The 20,910-nt window shown below is 46.4% G+C and overlaps 1 protein-coding gene across 4 annotated transcripts in view; it reads left to right on the top strand.

Moving 5' to 3' along the window:
• The window catches only part of LOC119441585 (uncharacterized), a 76,330-nt gene extending 55,651 nt beyond the window's left edge, over positions 1-20,679 (top strand). For all 4 annotated transcript variants that reach the window (XM_037706194.2, XM_037706195.2, XM_049661434.1 and 1 more), the window contains 4 exons: positions 5,106-5,184; positions 12,957-13,024; positions 15,293-15,458; positions 20,480-20,679. In XM_037706194.2, the coding sequence (XP_037562122.1) occupies positions 5,106-5,184; positions 12,957-13,024; positions 15,293-15,458; positions 20,480-20,592 (426 nt within the window). In that variant the 3' untranslated portion in view covers positions 20,593-20,679. The remainder of the gene's footprint in view (positions 1-5,105; positions 5,185-12,956; positions 13,025-15,292; positions 15,459-20,479) is intronic.
• Positions 20,680-20,910: the final 231 nt, after the last annotated feature.

The following is a 20,910-nucleotide window of genomic DNA, read 5'->3' as shown; positions in this document are numbered from 1 at the left end:
TTAGCGTTCCTTTTCACAAGGCAGGCTGAAAAATTGCACATGCGGAGAGGATGCAGAAGCTACTACATTTTGCAACTTGTCTACAGCTAAAACATTTTAAAGTGACTTGAGACATTTTCAAAGCTGCGCGTTTGCGCCATTTCAATCTGCACAGACGCAAAAGTACACTTCATGCATAATGTATTTCCATCTGTTTACCTTCATTTACACCAACACTAGGAGCAACCAAGAAAATGCATTTTCAGGCCTTAAATGATGCCATAAGTACAATGCACGAATACTAGAGAAAAATAAACGTGCATTTCTAGCAATATATACTCTTCTCCCAAAAGCGATGTTTTCATCATTGTTACATTTCCTCGTGTGTTAGAAGTTTAAATTGTTAGATTGGTACTGAAAAGTACCAATCAGATTCAAATAAACCCGATTTCATGGTCGCTGTGGACATTTGCTGCTCTTAGATGACGCTCTAAAAACTTTAGGTGATCAAATTACTGGGCCAAGCTTATAACTCTACGTTCCGCTAAAGATGAATCTGCCATTCTGTAGAGAGCACGTATAAGGCTCAACAAAAGTATCGAAACCTTGTTTGCTAAATGTATCGTTTTATTTTGACGCCTTCTCACGAAGGCTTGATACGCAGTGAAAGACGGTTTCTTTTCACTATATCGCATCCCTGCGTAACCCTCGCATATTTACATACCCACAGCATTGTTGGCTTGCTGATACTTCATTTATTGATGCGAATAGTATCTTTTGCCTACTTAAAGCCTTTTGAGCCTATCTATCTCTATATCAATCTATCTATCCTTTCAGGTCAACGAAGTGGCCCAAGTTGCCTACCTGGTTGGGCAACTGGGTATGTGCTGCTTGTCGTGGTAGTTCATTGTCATCAAGCCAGTTTCGTGATATCTTACTCTCGTTAGGCCATCGTCGTCATGACTCCTACCCCGACCCACAGGCCTAAGTTTGCTAATAGCTTGGGCCAGTAAGTATATGTGCGGGGTCGTGAAGCTGTCATTGCATCGTTGTCGACCCAGCTTTGTCATCCGAATTTGGCCATACCGTCATCACACAACCGTCGTCCCGCTGTCGTTCTATCATGGGCGTCCCTTCAATAACGTCAACGTCATCATACCGCCTTCTTTTTTCTATCGACGTCAACATTTCTTCATCGCTATGTTATAACCACACTGCCGTCATTCAATCGAGATTACGCCACCCTTGCCATGCCGTCATCGTCAGACAGTCGCTATCACTTCTCCATTGTCATACCGTCGTAATGACGTCGTAGTCGTGCCATAATCCTCGCTCCAGCTACCCGCTGCGGTGGTTTAGCAGTTATGGTGTTGCGCTGCTAAGTACGAGGTCGCGAGATCAAATCCCGGCCGCGGCGGCCGTATTTCGACGAGGGCGAAATACATGAACGCCCGTGTCCCTTGCACTGGGGGCTCGTTAAAGATCCCCTGGTGGTCAAAGTTAATTCGGAGTCGTGCCTACGGCGTGCCTCGTAATCAAATCGTGGTTTTGGCACATAAAACCACAGAATTGAATTCAACTAAGTCACTCGAGCTTCGGCATCCGAATCTCGTCCCACCATCGTCGTCATGCAGGTTTCCTGGTACAGTCATCGTCACGTCATTATCATACACTCGTTTTCATTCGAATGTCCTGATTAGAGCACTGCACGGGCCGATTTTTGCGGCCCGTTTTTAGATTGGGCGGCCCGCCCGAGCCCGATCAAAACTCTTATGGCGAGACCCGGGCCCGGCCCGGGCCCGGAAATAATCTACGTTACCCGCCCGGCCCGGCCCGCCACCCCGCCACCTTAAGCCCGAGCCCGGCCCGAGCCCGGCCCGAGCCCGGCTCGAAACCGGCCCGAACCCAGCCCGAGACCGAAAAATACATGTTTTTCAGAGTTGAGAAGCCCGAGAATAACTCGCAGAAAGCCCGAGCCCGGCCCGAGCCCGTGAAAAAACTGCTCTACCCGGCCCGGGCTTTCGGGTAAGCCCGAGCCCGTGCAGTGCTCTAGTCCTGATGCCATTCTGATGCTATTCTCGTCACTGCATCCTCGTCATGCAGTCATCGTCATGCATTCGTTGTCATATAGCATCGTCGGGATGCCTTCACGGTCGTTCCATGATCATCATCATTGTAACTTCGTCATCTGACTCTCGAGCATGGCGTCATCATCCCGTTCTTGTCATCCCGCCATTCTCATGCTACCTTCATCGATCAATCGACGTTATTCCTTGTGTGTGATTCTATCCTAACCAATATGTGGCGTATAGCCGAAGCAACGAAAGCCTCATATTTACCACTACACGCGTTAAAGGTGACTTCAGGAATATGATCTGTCGTTAGATTGCTCGAATGCCATTCGCATTACCGTCGAATGCCATCGCGAGGTGAGCTCTTCCGTAATTTGCTTTATTTACACTTTGCACTCGTCGTAAACAATAAAAAGACGGCAGATACCACACCTTGTGGGAATCGATCTTATGCGAAGCAGTGTGCGGGGAGCCTATCAAGTTAACGAAACGACCAGGAGAGCACCAAGACGTAGACGGCTCTATCATGACCTACATGACACTCACGTCATCACATTCATGTCATGAGTCCTCGGGAGTTCCTTTAGCTACACCTAAGAGACACCTACACATACACCTACCTTAAGGCGAAAACCTCAGTCATGCTCATGATTATGACTTCGACCATCAACCTTTAGCCTTTTCCTTCACTTAGTACCACATCCGAACCCATTCCTTTGGTTTTTGAGTGTAAATCTCTTTTCGCCAAGTCATTGTCATTTTTGCTCAGTCATGGTCATGACTATGACTTCTACGACCATTCTTTAGTGTCTCCTTCACTTTGTACCCAAGTCCAAACCCATTTCAGTGGTTTTTGAGTGTTGATCTTTTTTCGCAGTCATTGTCATTTTTGCTCAGTCATGGTCATGACTATGACTTCTGCCATCATCCTTTAGTGATTCCTTCACTTAGTACCGACGTCAGAACCCATTTCAGTGGCATTTGAGCGTTGATCTTTTCGCTGAGTCATTGTCATGACCTACATGGCACGCATGTCCATGACATGACATATTTCCTCGTCATATACTGTTGTCATAGTATGCCAATTTTGGTACACAACAAGTTAACGAAACGACCATGAGAGCACCAAGACGCAGGCAGCTGTTTCATGACCTACATGACACGGATGTCATGACATTCATGTCATGGCATATCATATTTGTTCATCATATACTGTTGTCATAGTATGCCCATTTCGGTACATACCAAGTTAACGAAACGACCATGAGAGCACAAAGACGTAGGCGGCTACATAGATAGATAGATAGATAGATAGATAGATAGATAGATAGATAGATAGATAGATAGATACTGTCAAAGTAGCAAATGTTCGCCAAGAAATGCTTCGCATTAAAAAAAATCACCCGCCAATTTCTTGCTATCAATTTAATTACGAGAAATGTTAGTACAGACGGATATACCGTCGTAAAATCGGCCAATTTATGCGTTCAACGCGTGTTTCAATAGGAAAAGCCTGAGTGTAAGCTTTTTCGGAATAACAGTGGTGCTTTATGAGCTGCGTCCGAGTGGACTAGTTGGACTAGCTTCTAGGGCGATAGCACCGTATGGCGTATGCGGCATATTCCGGGCGCCTACGTTTCAGACTGCGGCGAAGACGCCATTGTAGCTTGTCCCACAGGATCGGCCTTAGTTTCCGCCGGATAAAAATATTTTATCCGTATTTTATAAGCTAACCTTACTTCGCCTGCGGTCCTTTCGATTGAGCTTACTTGAGTTTTGCCTACAACCTCTTCGAGAAACTTGTCTTTATACTTAAACGCGCCACTGGTGCCTGATGAAGCATAAGTAATGAAGAGAGATCGTACTGTGCGTAATGTGCCACCAAGCGCAGTAGTGTCGACACGAAGCCTGCAACTGGACGAGTGTTCTGCTATGCCACCTAAGCATCATTTCCGTCTTTTTTAAGGACAATACTATCCAAAGCGACTCGATCACACGCGCACTTGTTACTTGTTAGCAAAAAATATCGCTCATTCCTAGTTTTGCAGCGAATAGTGTGATAGGCGAATAGATTTTCGTAGTCGGCCAAACGACAGGCGCAGACTTCTACCACCGTGAGTGTCATACAAGTTGCACACTAACTGGGCGTGGCACTTCACTGTACATTTTGATATTGACAGCAGCAATGTGCCAGGAAATTAGTCATAGTGACTTACGTAGAAAAATATACATTCGTGTAGGTAATTCGGGACCTCGCAAATTATTATCATAGGTTCTAACTCAAACCCTGACGCCCGTGGGCGGTCAGCGCTATTTTTAAAGTAGCTCCCGAACTTCGGAAAATACCCACAATGAGCTTTATTAATAGTCGTGAATTTTTTCAGTACAAATACATGAAAAACGTGTGTATCGGACGCAGGAAACATTGCGGCTCGGCAACTGCGAAAGATTACATTGGATAGAGAGTCGATTTTAAACGTTGTTCCGTGCGAAAATAGAAAAGAGTGCGGAGAAACTGAGAAAATTTTCGGTATGTTTCAAAGCCTGTATTTCAAAAGTGCGTCAAAGGCTCTGCGCTGGACGCTTAGGGGATTCACAGAGCGCTCAGCTGAATGCTCTTATCTTTTGACCTTATTATATAGGAGTTCATGGCGTTGTACGTGAGCATGATAATGTGGTGCAAATGTTTCTAGAGGTGGAACATGAGTGACAACATGGGCTTGTCGGTAGTCCATGATGAACCAAAGGAATAGCGCGCCCCCAAGAAGCACAATAGAAGACACCAAGAAGCGGTGTGTGTATTATCGTGTTTTTTTGTTAGTGTTTCTTTACCCGCTTTTCGCTTGCTCATCGTGGCACCAGAGTTCTCCGTTTTCCAGGAATACATGGGGCTTCCTCTCAAGGCCACCTCCTCTTAGTGCTTGAAGTGTCACTGCGAAATTATTTTTCTATTACGCACACTGCCCGTAAGAGTTTTGTATAAAGTGAAAGTGCACCTTTTCGGCAATAACGGATTGCATGATAATTTTGCTGCTTGCTACTGTGTGTGTGCAGGGAAAAGGGTCAACAACAGTGCGACAAGCCTTCCTTGTGGTATTCCGAGACGCAGTCGTGACAAAGCTGGATCTTGAAGGTACGTAACATCATTTATTACATGTAGTTATATAATAAGGTTCAATTGATTTCTACGTTGTACTTTTTCCTTATTTAATGCTGTGAACTGTCTTCTAGCCGATCAAAAAAGCAGTTTTCCTTAGAGGCATATCACACGGTAAGAACATCATCAATCAGAAGATCAATACATTGGAATCTATAGCATCATATCTTTTGTGAGTATTGCTTTAGCAGTAAAATAAAAAAAATATATCGGGTGCAGCAATCTATTGCCCGCTAATCTCGTTTTTTTCTCCATTACACCGTATATATCCCGAGTGTAATGGAGAAAAAACCCGATTTAGTACGGTTAAAGTAATTACAAGATTACTTTTAATACTTTGGTTATTATCTAGTGTAGTATTGCAGAGAAAACTTTACAGATTCATTATTTTTAGATTGTCAACCCTGCCTTGCAAATTTAAATTGCATAGGCAAATATTTTACCCCTGCAATGCCCTGCGCATAACTCCACGTGCGGTGCTCGTAGAAGCGGTGCTCCAATTTTCATTGTTTTATTACTATTCTTCAATAAATACATTTTAATAAAAATAATCATCATCATTAGTATTCTCGCCTCACGCGAAATCACACTCGTACGTATGGTGTGTATTAAGAGCGTCAGCAGTTGTACACGAGAGCAGTTGATGCTGGCGTCGCATCTCTAGGAGAATCATCGGTATTTTTGTGCATGCTGTGACAACTGATCTGATCGAGCTAATGAAGTTATTAGTAAAAAAATTGTTCGGCAAACTGTCGTTTGCATAAGACAGCCACCGCATTATGAAAAACCACCCGGTCAGGAGATCATGAGTTCACCGGGTGATTTCTGCCGCAAATTGCTCCTTGCACCTTAACTATGCTCGGTATGGCCCAACGTTACTAGACTAGCTTCAGTTGTAAAACTCTCCGCCCGTGCGCGCTTACCGCCGCTGTCGCCACTCTTTAGACATCCGCCAGATGGCGGCGCCGTTCCATAGCGCTCCACTGCAGGGGCCTCGCGTAGCCTTGAGCTCATCTGGACGGGCAGCTTGCGCGTGTTTCACGCTCACTGGCGTTCTCCCTAAAGTCCGAATTAGTGATAGCATGCGAAAGCAGTATGCACCTACAGCAATAAGATATATCGGACTAGTTGGTTCATACTGAAAGAAGGGTAAAGTGCATGATAGGAAGAAACGCATACGACGAAGAGCAGAAGCTGCGTTTTTAAGTGTGGTGTGTTTCTTCCTGCCGCCTAAATCTTTTACGCACTTTACTTTTCCCACACAGCAGCTCGCATATTTTCTCTCGGCTTTTACTAGCTTAACGCTTTGGTCTGGGGCAGTTATACGCCTGCTATGAAGACCAAATTTATTATCCACAAAAATAACAGCACAACTTCTTGTAAACCAATGAATGCTTTATTAAAGAGAACGAAGTAAAGAACAACTGTGTGCCCCTATATATAGCAAGACTTAAAATGTCACAAGGGACATAATATGGGCAAATTATTTGGTCCTACGTGGAAACCAACTCCACCTACAGCAGCTTGACACGTTTGCTCGCTGCCTTTACTTCAAGACTGGATCCCCGCCGCTGCTCCAGGAACCTTGCCTATGAATGCATTTTTATGCAAGGTATGCGTGAATGCATGCGCGTGACTAAATAGAAATTAGCGTAGCTTGCACAAGTGGGGGAAAGCTAAAGAAACAGCGGAGCTGATCGGCACCTAGCTGGTCCTGGCCTTATACGGGTTATGCTTTTCCGGAATTTATTGATTATTGTTCGATTACCTATTGATTGGTTATCACCAGGTATTGGCCATCTATTTGGGCTAGACTAAGCACTACCAAGTAGAGCACTGCACGGGCTCGGGCCCATACCCGGCCGGGCCGGGTAGAGGAGTTTTTTCACGGGCTCAGGCCGGGCTCGGGCACGGCGTGTGCTTTTTGAACCGGGCCCGGGCCGGGCTCGGGTTTTTTGACGTGGGCCCGGGCCGGGCTCGGGCTTTCTGCGACTTATTCTCGGGCTTCTCAACTCTGAAAAACATGTATTTTTCGGTCTCGGGCCGGGTTCGGGCCGGTTTCGAGTTGGGCTCGGGCCGGGCTCGGGCTTAAGGTGGCGGGGTGGCGGGCCGGGCCGGGCGGGTAACGTAGATTATTTCCGGGCCCGGGCCGGGCCCGGGTCTCGCCATAAAAGTTTTGAGCGGGCTCGGGCGGGCCGCCCAATGTAAAAACGGGCCCGGGCCGGGCCCGGGCCGCAAAAATCGGCCCGTGCAGTGCTCTACTACCAAGTCATCCCCACCATTTTCTGGAATTTCTTGATGATTGATCGATTACCAATTAGCTATTGATAGGCTATCGCAAAGTATTGGCCACGTATTTGGGCTAGACTAAGAACTACCAAGTCATCCCCAGCATTTCCCGTAATTTATTCATTATTGATTGATTATTGATTGGCTATCGGAAGGTATTGGCCACGTATTTGGGTTAGACTAAGCACTACCAAGTCATCCCTAGCATTCGCCCGAATTTGTTTATTGATCGATTATCGATTAGCTATTGATTGGTGGTCGCAAGGTGATGCATGCGAGGCGCAGCTGTGCGCAGTGACGTCATCGCTAGGCGAGTTTTTGCGAAAACTACGCGGGGAAGCAAAAAGCTTAAGCAGCTCCTCTGTTAAAATTTTATGATGCGTGCACACAATTCCTGAAAGCGCAAGGGGCACCCAACGCGACTCAGCGTATTCCCTGACAGCTCTTCTAAGATGGCCCAGAACAGGTCACCAAACATCTCTTCGCTTGCGTTTTTTTTTTCCGCTTGGTTCGACATACACGAGGGAAGGTTCGGGAACACTTTCGGCACCGCACCCTCGGCAAATGTCCACTTGTCTCGTGGCACCGCAACCAGCTTTCCATTGATAATATGCACAAACACTTTAAGATGCCCTGCTCATGAAAGTGTAAATCACACGCCATGGATTTCGCAGACAGTTCCCGGTCTGCACGAGCAATCACTCTATTCAACGCCGAGCGAAGTGTCGCATTGCTGGGAGCACACAAGAAGTGGCGCGCCGAACTGTCGACATCGTTCGATAGCCGCTTGTTGCAGTCAGGAACGCAGCACGTCGACATCGTCTGCTAATAGCCGTAACAAACGCGGCGAAGGCTACAGTTTCGCGGATGACATGCTTCCTGAAATCCGCCGTCAACAACCAACCACAGAATACAGCAACGCTGTCCCGCGTGTTTCGTCCGGCCAGTTCGCGTAGCCGGCTACTGGGGAAGTGAAGGTGGGTGCGACGGCAGCGCCATGAAGGCGGGGGCGGGTGGCGGTTCCGCGAAACGCCGCCGAGTTTTACAACTGAAGCTAGTCTAGTAACGTTGGTTAGACCATTTTTGGACAAGTTTATAGTTACACCACTTTTTGCGTTAATGCAGGAATACTTATTACGAAAGGTCACTGTGTGCCCTGTAATAACGTAGTCAGCAAACTTCAACGTAGCATCCACAATTCCTGAGCATGGGATCAAAGTAGAGTGAATTCAATATCAGGCTTAGGCCGGAAATAAGCAGGTATGTCTTCACGTGAGGTTCGGCGAGAACACTTCATTAAAAAAAACGTATTCTGGACTTCTCGTTAGCAGTAAAACTTGAATGACTTAAAGGAAAGCGAACCCTCTCTATGCAGATTAAAAGGCAAGGTCGACCAGCCTGCAAAAAAACAAGTGCTGTTTTCGCTCCTGTACGCTGTTTGGGAAAGAAAATGCTTAAAGGCACATGGCTGGCAAAAAAGGTCGGTAACAATCTATAGCACTGAATTTCTATTCTAAAAACAGTTGGCGTGCCTCGGTAAAATTCAAATGTACTAGAAACCCAAGTTACCATCACGCCGCCAGCATACCGGGCGTTAGTAAAATATAAAGTTCAGCAAAGCCAGACAGAAGCCGACCCACTGAGTCAAAGCCTCCAAACCGTAGGGCGCAGGAGAACGTGTTCGTATGAGAAGGGAAGCGGATAACGAAGAATGTGAGGGAAACTACCTGTTACGCAAACGGCAAAAGAAAAAAATCACGGCATATCCACGAAGTGAATGATGATGAGTGGGCGAAGCACCGGGGGATCATTCGGGTAAACCACAGCTACGGACGAGAGATAAAGAGAGCGCGCGTCGGGAACGAGAGAGAAAGAGAGCGCGCGGCGAGAACGAACACCCTTGTGCACCGCAGCGCCCCTAGCTACGGACGAGAAAGAACGAGAGCGCGCGTCGGGAACGAGAGAAAGGGAACCCGCTTCAGGAACGAACGCCCTTGTGCACCGCAGCGCACCTAGCTACGGACGAGAGAGAAAAACGCCGGAAGCGTTCTCCGGAAGCCGGAAGCTGGCTTCCGGAACCGGAAGCGGAAGCGGAAGTCGGCTTCCGGTTATACTATACATATACATATATATGTATATGTGCGTATACATACATACATAGTGGTCTCCATGCCAACCAGAGCTATGGACTTCTAGTGAACACTTCATAAAAGTACATGCGGCGTCTCTTTCACGTACGGACACACAACGCCATCTATTGAGCAATTCATAAACTATAGGTGGCTACATATTACTACTACTACTATAGAGGAGGGAACGACCCACAACCTAAGGAGCTTCGTCCCTAAAAAAAAACTCTGTGCTCGAATGAGCCATTGAGCGAAAATATACGCTCGAATGATGAGCGGCAACGCAGCCAGCTGTGGAAGACGATGACGACGACGAACGCGAGAGCAGTGGCACGAGCGCGTACCCAGCGCGAGCCGAGTGCGAGCACGAGCCGCTTGCTTACCGTGACAACGAGGACGATTACGGCAGGAGACGCTGACAGCCCTGGCGCATATGGTGCTTCGCACCTAAAGCTTTCCGAGATGCTGCTGCAAAGGTTTACCAAGGACTGCCCCATATTGGTCATGTCGAGCGACTATCCATGTTACTCCACGTTAGTTCAACAATATATTCTGCTTACAAACCAAAAACAGTTCCCGCCATATTTTCGCTGGAAGACATCGGCGGCGTTTTTTCGAAATATTATTGTACTCATGGAAAATTTTCAATTCTTATAGTAGCTTCAGACAACGATTACTATCGCGAAATTCAAATAAGGTACTGCTCAACGCATCTAAAAGACACCACTTTCAAAATGGCAATCTTAATATGTGGCGCAGTATACATGTTTCTTTAAAGCTTCGGTACGAAGCACGTCGTCATATGCGGCCGAGCAAGTGGCCATTGCCTTGACCCTCCTGGACGGGAAACATGCCAACATCTTCAGCGACTCCAGGGCAGCCATCCGCGCCTTCAGCGTTGGCGCCGTGTGTAAGGAAGCCTGTCGCATCCTCGACGGCAAATGCATCGCCACCCACACTCTCACGTGGTTCCCCGCTCACATGGGATCCATCATGGAAGGCTCCACAAACCTCAACGAGCTGGCCCACCCCAAGGCGCGAGGTCTCGCTTTCGGCCTCCATGGAGAACTCCCCGGCCGGCCCGCATTGGTGGAGAACAAAGATCAACCGACAACATATAATGAAATTACGCAGCACTTTTATCTCGGCAGGGGAGACTTTCCCCTTCCTCACAAGAAGTTAAATAGAGCGCAGGCATTGACCCTCAGATTATTGCAAACAGGCTCTTATCCCAGCCCGGCTTTATTATACAAGCTTTATCCCGACACTTATGCCAGTAGTTCTTGCAGGAAGTGCAATGACTTCGCTAGCTTAGAGCATATGCTCTGGCGTTGCCCCTCGTTACGAGGCACGGAACAAATAAATGAGGACAAGTGGCTCTCCGCTATCAAGAGCCCCGATGCCGGGGCGCTACTATGGGCTGTCCAGAGGGCCCACGATGCGGCGGTCGGACATTGCGTGACTGTCCCAACGTGGGAGCGGCCCGCTGGGCGCTGAGTCGCGTACCTCAGGACTTTCATTTAAGTTTTACATCCATCCATTTAAATTAAACGTTTTGAATACGGATTAAAAACCAGAAATTAGGAATGCACATCAAGCACACACAAGCGTCTACTGTAGCATATGTGCTGTAAAGTAATTATTAAAATTTGTTCGTCCGATCACACAAGTTAAATTATCTGAGTAACTTATCTTGGAAGAAATCCCGTCTATTTGTTTTTACTTCGACTGAAGAGATTGAGTGGTGCCATGCACACATATTTTGAAATTGCAATGCAGATTGTGGCCTGCTGGAAACAACCGTCACGCGTCACAGGCTATATTAGGGACTGTGAATGAGCCGATCGGAGAACTTGGCAACGGGGTTATATTAACTGCAAAGCACGAAAACGCGAGAGTACGACACAGCTGTGGAAGCTGTGTCGTACCATTGAAAGCTTCTAGAAAATGTGCCCGTATTAAAGATACACCTGGTACAAATAGTTGCATTCTGCAGCACTTTTACACAGCCATGTTTGTGTTTTATATGCTAGGTGCAAAGAAAAAGCGTCTGTTAATCGCCGGTTCACAGACAACTATCATCAGCATTGGCTCGAGCGTCGTCTTCTTCCGCAGTTTGCTCGTTGACACCCCTCGGGTTGTGCTCGGGCTTGTAGTCGGCACGCGCTCGTGCCACTGCTCCCGTGTTCTTTGTCTTCTTCCACAGCTCTGTCGTACTCTCGCGTTTTCGTACTTTGCAGTTAATATAACCCCGTTGCCAAGTTCTCCGATCGGCTCATTCACAGTCCCTAATATAGCCTGTGACGCGTGACGGTTATTTCCAGCAGGCCACAATCTGCATTGCAATTTCAAAATATGTGTGCATGCCTTTGCCCCTTCTCCGGCTGAGCACCTAGTCGTATAAAAAAGCATATCATCTGAGATACACGAGTTAATAAATATAACGTACTTCAGTATATTGAGTTATCGGGTATTGAAGGTGTCCTGTGGTTGCGCTTGAACGGCGACACGGTCATCATCATCAGCGTATTTTTTTATGTGCACTGCAGGGCGAAGGCCTGTGCCTGCGATCTCCAATTACCCCTGTCTTGCGCTAGCTCATTCCAACTTACGCCTGCTAACTTCCCAACTCCATCACCCCACCTAGTTTTCTGCCGTCCTCGACTGCGCTTCCCTTCTCTTGGTATCCGTTCTGTAACTCTGATGGTCCACTGGTCATCCATCCTACGCATTACATAGCCTGCCCAGCTCCATTTTTATTTCTGTTAATGTCAATTAGAATATAGGCTATCCCCGTTTCCTCTCTGATCTACACCGCTCTCTTTCTGTCTCCTAACATTAGGCCTATCATTTTTCGTTCCATCTCTCTTCGTGCGGACCTTAATTTGTGCTCGAGCTTCTTCGATAACCTCCAAGTATCTCCTCCATATGTTAACACCGGTGGAATGCAATGATTGTGCAGTTTTGTTTTCAACGACAGTGGTAAGCTCCCAGTAACAATATGGCAATACCTCCCTTGTGTCTAGCTTAGATATTAGTCGCATTAGTAGTAGCTATAACGTATGTACAGCTTAGCTATGAGGCACACAGCTGATCATATTTTGATTGGCATGGCTTTAGCGGAAAAACCTTGTCATTCTTTCTTTACACGTAAACAGCACATTTGCAACATTCAACTTATTCATTTCCTAACTAGGCAGTGGCATGCATGCAGTTCCATCTTAGCTACATTGTATCACTTGGCACTGCAGTGATAACGTGATCACCGAATGCAATACTGCTTTTGACCTGCACTTTGGGAAAGCCTCACTGCCATATTTGCTTCTGCAGAGCTCATCGACAAGGAGACTCGCCACCTCGTCCCCGATGGAATCCGGCATATGCTTCTCATTCTCTACGTAAGCTCGTGCCATCTTCGTACAAAAGTTGTCGTTTATTCAAATGAAATAATGGGTAACGATGTATGGCGCATAATCTTATTGGAAATCCGCAATAAAAACATGGGGCGCAATCGTCGTCATATCAGGTTGCTAATGCGTTCTTTTCAGTCAAAGATCGTGCACCTTTTGTTCATGAACTCCGAATACTCTATATATGTAAAGGCTATATTACGGCAAAATACGTAGAGTGATGTGTTAAAACGTCGCCTTACGAGGTCTGTTAAAAAAGTATCCGACCTTATTTTTTTTTTGCGAACACCTGATAGATATGAAACAAGCGCGCTTGCTTTATCCGTTCTTCGTGCGCGTGCGCGATTTTTTTTCCCCGCCTGCCGATGGCGTTAGTCGCTGGGACGCAGCGTTTAAATGAGGCAGTTTGCAGTGCTCTCGTCGTTTTTTTTTCATTGCAAGGAAAATGATGGAGCGACTGGAGCAGCTCTACTGCATCAAATTTCGCCGGAAACTGGGTGACAGCCAAATGGAAACCATTCGGAAAATTCAGACGGCTTTCGGTGACGATGGTATGAGCAGCACACAGATTAAGGAGTGGTACAACCGGTTTAAAGACTGTCGCACATCGGTGGAGAGCGAGCCACGCTCCGGTCGGCCATCAACATGCCGAAATGACCAGCTCATTGCCGAAGTGAATGCCGTGGTGATGCGGGACCATCGTGTGACTATCCGATAAATTGCAGAAGAGGTGCACATCAGCACTTTTTGTGCAAATTCCATTACGACCAAATATTTGGCCATGAAGAGGTCAACAGGTAATTGGCACATCCATCTCGACAAAACTCCTGCACTTTCGTTGTACTTGATTCAGACTTTTTTCGCGAAAAACCTGACTTATGTCGTTGAACAGGCTCCTTACTCTCCTGATATGGTCCCCTGCAACTTCTGACTGTTTCCCAAAATCAAGAGGCCATTGAAAGGAGTGCGATTTCAGACAAGAGAGGACATTATGGCTGCAGCGACAGCTGAGCTAAACTCTATTCCGAAAGAGGCCTTTTTGGAATGCTTCCAACCATGGCAGCACCGCTGGGAGAAGTGTGTGGAGTCCCAAGGAGACTACTTTGAGGGTGATTGGGTTTCGAAACCTCCAGTTGTGCCTATTTTTTTTTCTTCGGCCAAAGGTCCGATACTTTTTCAACAGACCTCGTGTTAAAAGCGAATATGATACATTTGTATAATTTGGTGTTTTCGCTACGATATTCTACCTGCCCTTTCTACAGTTGTTCACTATGCGTAGTAAAAGTAACGCTAGTGGTATCTACCTAAAATCGGCCTTACGGCTTCCGCTGTTGCTGTTACATGAGCTAATGCATACTCTCTTAACGACGCTATAGAATGCAAATCCTACGGAACGTGGACAAAGAAAGCGTTTGTTAAGTGTAGCAAGAGTACATGTTAAAGAGCGCTAGAGTACTATGAAGCTGTTAAAAGCGTACAGAAATAGTAGAGAACCGAGTTGTTTGCCTTGTTGGTGCGGAAAGCAACTGAAGCGACAGATCAAGTAGGTGAACTGTTCAGAATACTTTGATCACAACATTCCTGGCGTTGTTGTTTCGGACAAATATGGCACAGTATTCTATGAATAACTGGGATGCTACAGGATCCCATTCAGGCGGGCTCTGTTTAAGCGCACTCTCTGATAAGCTGAGCAGTTTGGGAACATTCGTTTTCTTTCTCGTAGTTTCATTGTACTGTTTAGCAGCTTGACTTCTCGTAAGACTTCTTGTCAATAATTGCATTTCCCGCCATAAAGAGCACTCGATGCAGGCAGGGACATTATGGGATGAAAAGGGCATATAAAATTGATACATTCACACCATGGAAGTATTCGAATTGACACAACTTGAACCAACTGGAGTGCCCCACGAGTTATAGCACATGTTGCGAACAATAAGTTGTATATAAAATATTCATTTTGTTGCGCTGTGGAGAGCTGGTAATATTACAACAGTATTATAAACAATGAAGATTAAGAACGAGTTCACTGGTGAATAACTGGAAGAAAAGTGTGTGGAAGCTGGCGCTTTTATACGGACAGCGGTAGCGTTAGGAATCGCGAAATTGTGGGAAAAATGCATTAATGTTATCCCGTGTTATCGTTTAGTTGCTTTTACTGAAAGCCCTCCAGAAGCGTAGAAGATGACAGGCGACATAAAGATTCCTAACCAGCTTCAATGCTGAACCAATGTGCTTTATGGTTTAATTTCTGCGCAGAATGTCAGCGACAGTTACCCGCCAACAAAGACAAAGCTGAAGCTTGAAGGACTTCTGGCTCGGCTCCTGGTTCCCTTCTTGGGATTTCAAGGCCTCTACGAAGGCAAGCTAGAACCCGCTGTGAAATCTGCTGAGGCTGAGGTCGCCGCACGGCGGAAGTCTGCCGGTAAGCGTCTGCTTACGTTTCTGTCATGTTCTGTTGTTTACCCGCGAAGCGACACTGCAAGACATTTTTATTTGAAATACCATGGGTGAGCCTTAGGCGAGCTCGGCACTTCTTTCGCCGCTTATTTTAGTCCTAGCGAGTCATGACAGGAGAACACCTTTCAGTAAATATAAGTAACAGAGGTAGGCCGAAGTGAATAAGGTTAATTTTTTCATAGCAACTGTTATGGGTATTGGTCAAGATATATCATTAGGTTCACGGCCATTGAGGGAGCCTTCTGCCGCTTGACGAGCTGTCGTGACGAGCATGACGAAAGCATGCCAATGTATTCTACGTTCCAGATTGGTTCAAAGCCATTTGAGAGTTCGATATGTTAGTTTCAGTGGTCAGTACAAAGCTGCTCAAACGACTCGGTGAGCTATGGTGGCGCAGCCGTTTACCTGAAGATTGCTTACCAGGCAAAAATCAGCGCACATTAAATAGGACGAAAGGTGCGAACGACACATAAGCCTTCTTTCAATTTGTCCTGTCCTTTTGTGATAGGGTATAAATTTGGGCAAGTTGTAATGAATGTATACTTGAAACAAACGCGGAAAACGAAGGCAACACGAAGAAAAAGATACAGGAGGAGCGTTGCAGAGCTGCAGAACATCCATTCCAAGCGTCGATTTGTACATGTACACCATGTAAGATAGCCGACCAACCACAAATTGCCCTCTTCTTGAGACGCAAATTATTCACAGATGCAAATACACACACGCGCCCACGTGATCATACAACATACACCAGCACAGGCACAAAAAGTATTGGATTCCAGAAACAAACTAGGTTACCACAGGACCTGCGGTCGCGGAGTGCCACATTTAGCATTACTGATAATACTCACCAAGATGTGGGCGAGTTTAATTCTTTGAAATGAGCATTACCCATGGAAGAGAAGTACAATTGAAGAGCGTGGGCCAGAAGGCAAGACGGCGCAGAAACACACACAGAAACGGATGCAAAAGTTCATGCACCACCAAGCTCTCGCTCTACGGCACGTTCGTTCCAAAGTAATACACGCAGGCATGTTTCTGTGGCAGTAAAGGGTAAGCTACGGGGCCAGAGCTTCTGCACAAGTGTTACCGCGCCAAGTAGTCCGGCTGCGTTAGGCAGCACTTTTGGTTTATACGAACATACGATGATTCGACGCAGTTTCGATGTACGTTGGTTTCGCGTTTGCCTAGATGCGGAAGTAAAAAGTTCCAAAATACGCCAACTTCAACACTCAGTGGTGTATTTTGTCTTATTTAGCTGCTGTAAATGCCGCGTTTATGTTTCTCTTCCACAGCACAAACTAACGGACGCGCTCTTATTTGCGTGCTTTGCCTTCGTAGCCTTCTCTTTATTGCCACAAAAAGCTGTGCGCGAGTATAGTTGGCGTTGAGCTACAAACGCGCCCTCCTCAGTACGCAAACGGGAGAAACCAGCTAAGGAAGCAATTTGTCTTAAAATGCATGACAATGCATTAAAAGAAAGGCACCTGGTTTACCGAAGCGATGATGGGATGCAGAGCGTTAAAGTGAGGATATTTAAGTACCGCTTGTTTCGTCGCGTAATTCAGCAAAGAACCGAGTCGGCGAGGTGTTTATCTGCAACGGTAGCACAGATGGATAAAATATACGTATATGCCGACTTGATATAAGTGTGGTGTGCTATCATGAGTCATGTCGGGCTGATGACGTAGTTTCCGTTAAACGGAAGTTTCCAGGAGATCTCAAGAAAAAGTACTTCTGCGGTAAAACTAATAAAAAACGATGAAGTAAAAAAATAAAAAAGAACGTCCACTGGTTTATCTTTGTGGTAGCGGGGCGCACACCTGGGTCCCGCTTTGAAGCAAAGGCCGCACTGCCAGCAAAGCAAGTGCACAAATTTCTAGACCCCATACATGACAGAAAGCTGACGCTTTAGCACGTATAAAATCTACCAAAACGAAATCAATGGAAACAATGAATATTGTATTTCATAGCTGGCATTGTGGCTTCGACGAAACATGTCTTCAATGTGTATACTAATTTCTTGTGCGTAGACACTGTTCTAGGAAAGCATAGATTACGGTACCACGAGGAATCCTATCTTAAGCGATCCAATAACACGCAGAATCGAGGTTGAATATTTCCTATTGGTGCCTCTTAACGTGAGCGCTTTGTCTAGTCATCCCCAGCTGGCCGCGGCGGCCGAATTTCGATGGAGGCGAAATGCAACAACGCCCGTGTGCTTGCGTTCTCGTGCCCGTTAAAGTACCCCAGGTGGTCAAAATTAATCCGGAGCCCTTCACTACGGCATGCCTCATAATAAGAACTGGTGTTGGCACGCAAAACCTCAGAAAGAAGCAGTCATCCCCAGCAATAGGTGACCCGTAAAACAGTGAGGGATTCTGGGATGCGCCGTCTGCTCGCTGTTTCCGGTTGGAAGAAGCGCAGCCGCCGCCACCGCTTCGCCGTTGAAGCGTATTGATGCGCTTGCAGTCCGACTTTGTTACGTTCGAACATTACCCGGTTGTAGGCGCCTAGCAAAACCATAGTCGGCTGTTCAGCCGTTGGCTGCTCAAATTCAAGCGTTAAAGCTGAACTCGTGTAAATACTGCCTTGCAGCATACCTTGCTGAATCACCTGTGCACAAGCATCAGAGGTCTGGCTGCCACTTCCAAAACTGTAACAAGGTAGAGACCACCCATGAAGAAAAAGAAAACTAACGTATATAGTGCCACTTATCAGGCGACGATGAGCTGTGTAAGGGCCGACACGGAGTGATTCCCCAAGATATTTGTTTTTCTAACATTAACTCAAGCAACAATTATTTCAGTACTCGCATGCACGTACAGAGGTATTATGAAACATGGTTTTACAGCACACAGCGAGATACATATATAATACTCGTAACCAACTAGCCCACCTTAGTTCTTTGAACACAGATAGAGATGATGCGCAGCCGTAATATGTCGGCGATACGGTCATCTCCCTATCTTGATGATGAAAAAGCGACAACTTGTCACCACGTGCCACGTCAAATGAACCTCGAGTTTCGGCCAAGAAATGCCGTTGACAGCGCGCAGTTTCCGAATATATTCAGCACATCATTTTCTAATTAAGCTAGCTGCGCCGTTACTGACGATATCGGTTGCAGCGACGATCACAGGGCCGTATTTACCAGGCTACTAGAGCCATCGCCTCAGCACCCGATTTTCTAAGTAATGCTTCTGTACGCTTGATAAATTATCGGATAAAGATAGCTTTTTCATCTGCATGACTGACCCACAGGCAGAGCAGTCATTGACGGTGCGTCCAAGCAGCGGCAAATGTCGTAGAGCTAAACCTGGCAGAAACAAAAGGCCGCCGAAACGAAAACCAGAGTTCGTTTATGAATAAAAGCGTATTCTTGACATTCTTGGCTCGTCATCGTCGCGCCCAGAGTGAACTGAAACCTAGAAATCAGCTGCATGAATGGTAGGACATTGCTGGTCGACAAAGCGGACGGAAAGCTTCGCACGACTGACAGTTGAAACCACGTAGAAAAACACGTGCGCTCGGCATGCCGCCGATGCCGCCGCGCTGTCCGTCGAACCGGAAGCTGCTAGCCGACAATTCCCTGCGATTGCTCGTTTTACGGGTCACCTATTCCGGACAGCGCCTATATTTTACCACTTTTACACCACATCGCGTACGGGCCTTCAATATTCAAAACTTGCGTGATTACGCAGGCGGTGTACTCGACAAAAACAGAATACACATTAAAAAAAAAAAAACATTGCCGCGGCATCAGCTTTCACCAGGAATGGCGAATCTGATAACCGGCGCCCGTACGACGACCGGCTGTCCGGTTCACTGTGAATCAGTAGTTTTGGTGCAATTGATAGGCACACAACATGCTCGGTCGCGCTTCGAGAAATTGAGTGCTGAGTATCGACAGGGCGGCCCGCCCTCCTTCCCTGCTGTCATCTCCTGCCTCTTCCAACAGTCCGATCGGATTGTCGTGCGGTTTCACTGGGTGTCTTATAGAAAACCGGAACGTAATTTTACTGCTGTACTTTTCACAATCTAAAAAGCTGATTTTGAAAGAATAATGCCCGCTTGCTACATGGGGATGACGGGCGGTTCCAGGATGTACAGACGGGATCAATCACGTCTTCAATCACGGTTGTTGTCAGTTTGCGAGTCCGCTTGCACATTTGTGTGAAGGTGCCGGGTCGCGTTGTAGTAGCTGCCGGAGACATATTTTTGTCATTTTTTACACTTCGAGTACCTTTTTGGGAGGCTCGGTAAGCGACAGGAGTAAATACATAAATTCATCTGGAACGGCTGTCTGATCACCAACGGGTGTTGTAATTCGGGGCATGTTGTTGACTTTCTCTGGAAGTGATGCTCCCACAGCAATCGGCACGCCGGAAAAGAATCAAGTGCTCCACAGACTATGGTAGAATTCTACACACGCGACAACAAGCTGAGGCTGGCTTGCTGCACAAAAGCTGATCGCACTCTATGCCCCGTTCTAGAATCGTTTTCTCTTCGGGCAAAGCCAGAAGGCTCCAAAAAAGGTACTTTTGATTCTTTTCTGTGATATCAAGCCCTTCTGTAGCAATCCCATCACGCATTATGATGACAAAAAGTGAGCGTTCTGTTTATCTGGCCACTTCTTGGTCTAGCGATAGCGCATGTAAACAACATAGGCGTGGCACAGTTCCTCCATAAAGTAGTCGTTGTCGCTCCATTTTGCGACACCAGGTGGTAATACTCAACCAAAAAGTGACACAATTTGCCAGGAAAGTATAGTAGATCGAGAAATATGACCCAAATTCATCATTACAAGTGAATCAAGAAATTTAGTTCACATCATGAATTATATTTTTCTCTCGTAAAGTACATTAGGTTTCCTTCTTGTACACCTGTTGTTATACCATTGTAAGACTCGATGAATATGGCATAGTAGGGAACATAAATAAATGCCAAGGTTGAAAGCATGCCTTTTTTCTTCTTAACTTTCAGATGGTGTACCGCTGCCTAGGAAGCTGTCCCGACCGATGAGCTCCCAGCCTCGTCAGATTGAAACATTGCATGAACTTTTCCTCACAGCTCTCCGAAAGCAGCCAGACATTTAGTCGGCATAAATCTCCTGCGTCTACATTGTATATAGCGCATCGTCATTGCTGAAGACGTGAAACCTAATAAACAGGTTCCAAGGTGTACACTGTTGTTTGCTCTACGCTAAGATATGCAGCAGCGTCGCTCTCGTTTTGTTTGACGGGATCATTTCCTTAGCATGCAATCTTATGTGCGACGCGTCGTCGCCGATACCAAGATGGGATATATAAAAATGTCACAGTTTCGCCCTAAGGGCGAAGCAATGAATGCGATAGCAACACAGCAATGTCATACGAAGTAAGGTGAGCGGCTTTGGTAGCAATATGAATTGTAGT

The sequence above is a fragment of the Dermacentor silvarum genome, chromosome 2 (assembly GCF_013339745.2).
Source record: "Dermacentor silvarum isolate Dsil-2018 chromosome 2, BIME_Dsil_1.4, whole genome shotgun sequence".
NCBI classification, from domain to species: Eukaryota; Metazoa; Arthropoda; class Arachnida; order Ixodida; family Ixodidae; genus Dermacentor; species Dermacentor silvarum.
This window is presented reverse-complemented; position numbering and strand designations above follow the sequence as displayed.